Here is an 8907-nt window from a genome sequence, read left to right as displayed (position 1 = left end):
ATAATAATTAATATTATTATTATTCCACATTCACTGAAGAAAAATTAATTTCTTTCAACTCCGCTGCACACAGCTTCATGGTCTAGTTGGGGTCCCTGCTGTGCTAATTGCTCTCTTATCAGTTACGGTTACATAATCGCTGATAAGCAGCAGATAAGATGGGAATTGTATATTGGATTTGGGGGGGGGGGGGGGGGCACTTATATAGTAGTGAATCTAGGCCTTTAACACTTTCAGTTGCTATTGTGACTATATACTATGGAAGCTTTTGAGGGTCATTTAAAATTAATACTTAAATTGATTCTTAATATTAAATAATTAAAACTTCACCGTTTCCAAAAGGCAGTTACATAAATTGGCGCTTTAGCGGCAACTGTAAGGGATATTAAAGAAATCGTTTATTTAGAAGTTGACTACCATTGATTTGGACTATCCAGTAAAACTGACATTTTTATCAGGAGTTGTGCTATCGCCATTACCGTAGGAGAACCGGAACATAAGCCCGGAACTGATCAAATGTTACTTTCATGGAGGCTTGGAGTATACAAAAAGAGTTTTACATTTTTATTTTTGTTAACCGTGCAAAAGTGTCCTTAAGTACTTAAGCATTTAAACCAATAAATGTCGTTTAAAAACACAAAAAAGTATTAACGTTTGCCCTGATATGTTTTGCAATGTGCAAGACGTAGCGCAGCTGCGGCTTCCGTGCAACCTGATCAGTGCCTATACTGTTGAACTATTCAATCCATGACGTTTAGAACAAAACTTTAAGAGAATTTGCGTTGGACAGCGAACTGTGTAGACCACGGATGGATGCACAGACGGACGGACAACACGACTTCTATATTTCTCAAACTTTGTCAGCCGTACAAGTCAGGAGAGCAGATATCATTAATTATCATCATAAAGTTACCATTTGTGTTTCCTACTCTCTTTTTTTTCTTCTGTTTGGTCCGTATATCCTGCACAAAACTCTCCTCGGTCTTCAAAATTAATGTTTGATTCTGTAATGATAAATTATGAATATCACACTGTTATTGATTGTATACAAGTAGGAGCCGGGGCTTATTATGTACAGACATGAAAAAGGGTAGTGATCTGGAACGTCCGAAACCACATACAAAATAACAAAGAAATTCGCGCACATTTAAAGTTTTGTAAGTTTAAGGTTTTCAAACAACATAAAAAGTTTAACGGGTCACTCGTAACGGGTCAATGAAAATGGCAGTTTTTGAAACTATATATCAAGTTGTAAGTGCTACACACTTGGGATATTTTTGGTAATATTTATTTTATTTTTTTATTCTCAACTATATAATATACCCCAATATAATCGTAGCGTTGAAAACCGTATGAAGCCTACATAAAACAAACTCATTTTACCTGGACAATATTGTTCTGCATATTGTCCGTGCACGTACCATTTGAAAACTGTTGCCAGATGCATGTGCCCGCTTCTTGTGTTCATTTCACTTAGTATATGATATTCAAATATTAAGTTTTGATTATCTATTGTCAATAATCAACTTTAATGTATTTAACTTAAAAGGCCCTATAGGGATTCCATAATACACTAATAGTCTGTTGTAGAATGTATCTCTGACGTCTAACTTTTTGAATAACAAAAGAGGTGAAAATATACATATTTATTCAACATCTGGATGAGTTGCCCTCCTGCTTCGAAATATGATAAAAATTGCAAAGGCTTATTAAATGTGTCACTTTCTAAAATGCCATACCCGAATACACAGTCTAATGTAAGAGACTGTCCGAAATAAATATAATTTATTTATTAATTCGTATTTTGTGACTTCTTCAAAATAAGTTGAGACATTAAACAAATATACTTATGTGATTGCATTTACTGATCGGTGTGGTGAGCAATACATACAAGGGGATAAACTTCGAGGCGACCGACGTTTTACCTACAGCTTTTTGTCTTCCCTTGCTACGAACCGATTGAAGACAGCGAAATCATCGAAAATGTGGAAAAGTTGATAGTTTGTTGGCTTGTTTTTATTTTTTTTTAAATCTACACAAGACGTATCAAGAAATTTGTGAGTACGTTACTTTCAATGAAATAAAGAAGACACACACAAATCACACTCGGGTTACCTAGTGTGCAAATGCGTAGTCATAGTAACATCCTGATAAAATAACAGCGTTTATGTACATAACACATGTAACTGAAAACACCCGGGTGGTGGTATCAAACGCGGAAGTTTGTCCAGTGTGATTTCGGTGACCCTCCCATACTGAATCAATTGGATGGTGTTAGACATAATTGTCGTGTTAAAGCGTTTCAATAAAGCGTTTTTTAAAAAAGAGTAAAGAGATTTCAATAAAAACTAAATTTTGAAGAAACTTGTTTTGTACATGTAATAACATTTAATTTTTATTAATGCGCGTTGTGAATTTTGCATGACACGAATTACCACAGATGATTACTAGTAATGACAAAAATATTTAAAACAATTAAAAACGAAAATGGCTATTTTGCGATTTTTACCACAAAATTGACCATTGATCTTTCATATTAGCTTTTCCTTTTTTATTTCTTTTATATAAACCCTGTATTGCTGACTTTCCCTGACATACATACAATAAAATGAAGTAGCACCTGCGACTAAAACAAGATTAATTCAATTAAACATTGAACTTTGACCTGCAGTTATCAAGGATGACCTTAACATTTGTTGACTGAGTAGCATGTTACAATTAAGTAAATAATGATCAGTAATGTAAACTAACAAATAAAGATATAAAAATAAACTGATAATGTCTTTTTGTGACCTTTACACAAATTTGACATTTGACCTTAAATTACGTGTTATACCTTGATTAATTTTTAATGAACTAATTGTTGACATTATTTATCTCACAACTTATCAAACAGTGACAAAATTGAAGATGTGAATTTTATTATACCCCCTAATATTCTGGAAGCTGTTATAACCACCCATTTAACATTTACTTGCACATACAGCTTGGCCAAGTGAAATATGATTTATATATACTATATATATACAAGATATAAAATATTCTTTCTATTTCTGTATAAACTTTTTGGCCTCATGTTCATGGGCCTTTGAACCAAGGATTTTTATCTACATTATTTCTATAAGAGGCCAAGTAATAGCAATAATTATCCTTAATATGCACGCCAATATGAGCCGCGCCATGAGAAAACCAACATAGTGGCTTTGCGGCCAGCATGGGTCCAGACCAGCGCGCAGTCTGGTCAGGATCCATGCTGTTCGTTTTCAAAGCCTATAGCAATTAGGGAAACCGTTAGCGAACAGTATGGATCCGCAGTCTGGTCTGGATCCATGCTGGTCGCAAAGCCACTATGTTGATTTTCCCATGGCTTGGCTCATATACTTTTACATCATCGAAACTGTAATGCTTTATATGTATGGGTATATCTCCTGTTCAAAGGGTCTCGAATCGGGTCGAAAACTATAAAAAAATATTGCCGATATATGAGTTTGTACAGTGCCTGATTATATTTATAAACTGGCCGACCCTCTTGTGCTATTTAAGGCACCCGGTCTGGGTTCCTCAATGTAGCCAACCTATACCATAATTATATAGTACAGGTGTAAAGTTATATCAATGTTTTGAGGCTATAATCAGGTGGAAAACCTTCCAGACATGATCGAAATAGTGTACAAAATGCGAAATGTGAAGTGTGAAATGTTACATGTGAAGCGTGAAGTGTGAAATGCAAAATATGAAGTATGAAGTGAAGTGTAAAATATGAAGTGCAAAATGTAGTGTGAAGAAATTCGATGTGTGAATTGTGAAATTTAAAGTGTAAAATGTGAAATGTGAAGTTTAAAATGTGAATGAATATCAAGTGCGAAGTTCGAAGCGTGAAATGTAAACTATGAAGTATGAAGTTTGAAACATGAAATACGTAGTATATTCAGTCATGATTCTCTTTAAGCTGTAACCTGATAAGCCCAAGTTGTCTCTCTGATAGCAGACGGCTAGATGATAGTTAGTTAACATTAAGAGCTGTGAGTATACGCATTGTATTGTTAGATATTAAAGTGACCATATAACATTGCTGGCTTCTTTCATCTGTTCCAAAGATATTACAAAATATGATGTGAAAACTTTGAAGTCCCTACCAGTCATTCGTAGTGCATTTTCGAGATAAAACTCCACTTCAATACGGTGCATACTTAACAACGTATGTTTCCGGTGTATTGAGATGCAATAAAGCAACAAGGATGTATTCTATCAAATCATGGCTAAGTGTAATTATGTTGTTTTGTCACACGAAGTATTCAGTTGGTAAGTAGATAATTGAAACTTTGGATAATAACTGTAAGTGTTTATTTTATCTATTTCTTTTTCGGAAAAAGTTATGTTTTACGACAAAAGTTTAAGAAATATGGCGACTTTTAAGTGTCAGAGGCGGAAAAGGAACCAATTAACATGTGCTCCCCAATTTGTTGTATTTTTTTTAAAAAAAATTTCGAGTCAAACACACACGTGTAGCTACACTTAAGATTTAAAAACGCCTCATAATATGATCCAAACAAGCGCTTTTGTATGTTGTTACAAATATGCATAAGACATATGGATAATAAGGTTGTATTTTCCTGTGCTGCACGAAGCGTGACTGACGGTCTTGAAGCTCGTAATTGGATAGCTCGATATCCTATTCTGATAAATTCGAATATACATCGTTTTTGTCGTCAGTTTCGAATTTCATATATCCATTTGAGCCGTGCCATGGGAAAACCAACATAGTGGCTTTGCGACCAGCATGGATCCAGACCAGCCTGCGCATCCGCGCAGTCTGGTCAGGTTCCATGCTGTTCGCTAACAGTTTCTCCAATTCCAATAGGCTTTAAAAGCGAACAGCATGGAGCCTGACCATTTACCCTGATGTCCCCTGAATGCCCCCTATACAGTGTTCATTTGTTTCAAGGTTTATTTACCTAGATGTCTCCTACACAGTGTTGAATTGTTTCACGGTTCATTTACCCGCATGTCCCCTTTACAGTGTTGAATTGTTTCATATTTCCAGGTGACAGTTTTGAAGAACGAGCCATTTCAGCAGTGTCACTTGTCGAAAGAAATTTACATATCAACGCCTGCATTCAGAATGCATCAACAAAAGCAAAGCAGTTTTATCCAACAGGTACTAGATATTATGCCGTGTTATGGATCAGCATGTATTCAAGGGACTGTTTTATAAATAAAGACTTGTTGCCAAAAGATAAGGAAAACAGGTTTCCGTACCGGTTGAATAAAGAATTAAGGTGTCAGAACTTTAGTCAAAGGGATCCACACATCCGAAGTATATTCATCACTGTTTCAAACATAATTAATGATGCTTTGGCTATATTTTTCTCGCAGCCATATAATCAGCTCTTCCGTGGGGTAGCCATGGACTGGCCATATGCTGACAGAACCAAGTTTGTTGAAGAGGGTTTCTTCAGCTGTTCTACCGATGTCAATCCAGCGCTTAATTTTGCCAGTGGAAACATTCTCTTAATCATTAAAGAATTGCGAGGTGTGTACATAGCTGATTATGTACAAGAAAAGTTTGCCTACCAGAAAGAAGTGCTAGGAACTACTGTTAAAATGTTTCTGATAGAAGGAAAAGTTTCAGACGAGGCGGAGATAAACACGACTATGTCTAAATTACCTGTTAATAGGGCTCTCCATCCGAATAACCCAAAGGAAATTATGTATGTTCGTCAGGTATATTCACCGTCTAGAGAAGAGATAGACGCTGTGATAAAAGAGCAGGACACCCTGAACGAGGCGTATTGTTCGGCTGCATGTCGTGTTAACTCTGTCATGTTACATATCTGTAGTCTTCTGGCTTTACTACATGCAATATCAGCAGTGTAATCATGTGGGCCATATAAAAGGTCGTTATAAGGCCTAAAAAGATGTTTGTTTCTGGTATCCCGACCTACCCTAATGTTTGGCCCGACCTAAATGTTTTTATGGCCTTGGAGAATTTTATTTTCAGCTTTTTAACAAAAAGTTGCAAAACTGCACTTTTTATGCTTTAAACATGGTCAGTGATGTTAGAAATCAACTTACTGATGCTCTAAAGGCATAACCCTCTTATTTATATTCATTTTTTGACACAAAAATAATTTCCGAAAAGTCTCACTTAATAAAAAAAAGTAAAAAAAAATCCGACCTACCTACCCTAAATGTTTTTAGCATGTTACCGGAAAGAAAGATTTGTTTAGGACTAAAGATAAAGCAAATAACTTCCTTACTTTAACAATGTCAATTGCTTCGCTTCAAAATCATGCCGGCCAGATAAGGAAGTTAAATTAGCTTGCTTTTATAGTATCCGATACTAAAATTTACGGAAACGTTTATGGGCCTCGCAATGTCGCGTTAGATAACGCAAATATCGACATATTTTCGCGAGAAATCAACATATTATCACAACAAAGCGATATATTTTATTGACTTATTGCATTCATTTTTTCAATGTTTAATAATTTTTCTCGAGATCCGCGTAAGCTATAAAGATATCTCGACATAGTATGACGATATAAAACGCCCCTTTCTTGATTTACTAAAGTTCTCGTAATATATTCTAGCATAAAACTGCTGTTCTTGTCACTTTTGGGGGTGTATTAACAAGAGAGAAGACGTGTGTTAACAGAGAGATTTTCGCGCTCACGTGCTGTTATAACACCTTTTTATATATGCGCGTTCCGTGGCAAAGCGTAAACGTATTACGGCTCCAAACGAATAATTCAAATGGAAATGACGTCAACGTGAAAAAACAACTCAGATATTCCCGCGCATTTCATGGAAATTTAACCCTAAGACTGCCAGAGGGCCACTTTTGTGGCCCGGCTAATGCACTAAAATTGCCAGAGGGCTACTTTTGTGGCCCGAAACCTGCTTAGTTTAGGATCGATATGGAACGTTTAATTCAGTATCTTATTGCTAAAAAGAAGGTTTGATGAAATGTAAATACTTGTTATTTTGTACACTTACTAACGTCATTTGCGCCGTGACGTCGTCTACGTGATGTTTCCCGCCGTAAATTTTCAATTACGTTGGTAATTGAATTTGTTTGTACAGTTTTATCTGATACTGTATTTCTATAAAAAATGCGTGGAAAGAAAATTTTCGATACACTGGGCCCTCGTTTTGCATGAAATACATAATGGTTAACGTATGTAATTTGTATGATATATATTGTACGAAATGAATTTATCCTTCGTTCTGAATGGGCTTTGTGCTAATGCAGACAGTTTACTGAGCTTCATCATTGAATCTAGACAATGAAGTTTGTATAAATATGGTATATTTTCTACCCTGCAATTGTATAGCACACGTGTGAACGTTTCAGTTTGCTCAGTATAAAAGCATTTTTTCTTGTATGTTCGTTGTCTCGTTACTTTTCTCCGTCCAGGAAAGACAATTCACTTGTTTCTATCTTCGATTACTGTTTAACTCCCCTTTCGGAAATTATCAACAGACGCACAGTCAGTGAAAGAGAAAGATTTTTGCAGGGAGATTGAAATAGTTAAAATATACGATAAAGTAGAGGATAGTAAAATTTGGTTGATAACACACTTCGTTACAACTAATTGCATGTATGTTGGCATACTACCTGCTTGAAAGATTCAAGCTTGAGCAGAACAATACGACGAGAGTATTTGGAAAAAGGAAAATTTATAATAATTGGAATGTATGTGGGAAGACGTTACACACGTGAACATTTATAACACTATAAGTTAACTTTTCCAAAATGGAGAACATATGGATGGAAGTGTTTCCACCGGAAAAGATGAGAATAATCGAAAACATTTGCCAGATCGTTATGTCTAGCCTGTTTGTTTAACGCCGTTTTTAACAGTAAAATCAGTCATGTAACGGCGGGCAGTTAACCTAACCAGTGTTCCTGGATTCTGTACCATGTCAAACCTGTTCTCCGCAAGTAACTACCAACTTCCCCACATGAATTATCAGAGGTGGAGGACTAATGATTTCAGACACAATGTCGTTTATCAAATAGTCACGGAGAACATGCGCCCCGCCCGAGGATCGAACTCGCGATCCAGCGGTCCGTAGACCAACGCTCTTACCTACTGAGCTAAGCGGGCGGGCTGTAGTTTATTTCATGTTCATTTTCGTAATGAATTTGATGAGAAAAATTGTGACAGAGACGAAGAAGTAACACATTGATATTATGTTGAATCATTCTGTTATGGATTGTAACCAGTACCCCGATTATCTGCGCATAGGGTTTGTGACAATATTGGGAAGAATAGTGGGGAAGGGGGGGGGGGGGGGGCAGTACACAGCAAAATAGGTAACAACATAACGAAACATCGGTTAATTACGACTTCTCATTCCCCGAATTCCCTCATCTTTAACACTTGATAATTGATTAGCGAATTTGGTAACATCGAAAAACTCGTGAAATAAGGAATGACAATTTTAGCAAATAAGTAATGAGTTCTAACGTAAGTTTCTGTTTGAATTCCGTCGACCATTACATTAAAATTAAATTAAAATCATGATTATAAGAGTATAAATGAGGGGAAAATAAACTTTGTAATGTAGGCAAACACAATGTTTTAACGACTTTTAAACCACATAACAAATTATTTCCAATACACACACGCACACACATTTACTCGTTGTGTATCAAAAATATTCAAAATTTTGATAAAATTGGTTGTGAGTTTATGCAATGATTAAAAACCGACACTTATATAGAGCAGATGGTTAAAAAATGCAGATTGTCTAATGAGTTTTTGAACGCTTGTGATAATATACTGTCTATACTAGTATGCGGCACATTTGATTCGTACACATGCCCAGGCTTCGGCACACAGGCGCTATTCAAATATTCATTGGACAGACTAATAATAAATCAGAACTGAAAGGATT

At 35.8% G+C, this 8907-nt stretch overlaps 1 protein-coding gene across 1 annotated transcript; it reads left to right on the top strand.

Annotated features, from left to right (window-relative positions):
• The first annotated feature begins 4180 nt into the window (after positions 1 to 4180).
• Positions 4181 to 8244, top strand: LOC123548040 (uncharacterized). The gene is made up of 2 exons (XM_045335271.2): positions 4181 to 4302; positions 5045 to 8244. The coding sequence occupies exons 1-2, from the start codon at positions 4239 to 4241 to the stop codon at positions 5875 to 5877; spliced, it is 897 nt and encodes a 298-aa protein (XP_045191206.2). The 5' UTR covers positions 4181 to 4238; the 3' UTR covers positions 5878 to 8244.
• Positions 8245 to 8907: the final 663 nt, after the last annotated feature.

The sequence above is a fragment of the Mercenaria mercenaria genome, chromosome 9 (assembly GCF_021730395.1).
Source record: "Mercenaria mercenaria strain notata chromosome 9, MADL_Memer_1, whole genome shotgun sequence".
NCBI lineage: Eukaryota > Metazoa > Mollusca > Bivalvia > Venerida > Veneridae > Mercenaria > Mercenaria mercenaria.
The sequence above is the reverse complement of the archived record's forward strand: the minus strand, read 5'-3'. Positions and strand labels throughout refer to the sequence as shown.

Bases quoted from the DNA above. Each gene is read 5' to 3' on its own strand.
- LOC123548040 (XM_045335271.2), top strand. From the start codon at position 4,239: ATGTATTCTATCAAATCATGGCTAAGTGTAATTATGTTGTTTTGTCAC. The intron at 4,303-5,044 runs GTAAGTAGATAA...TCATATTTCCAG, and splicing joins TCACACGAAGTATTCAGTTG to GTGACAGTTTTGAAGAACGA.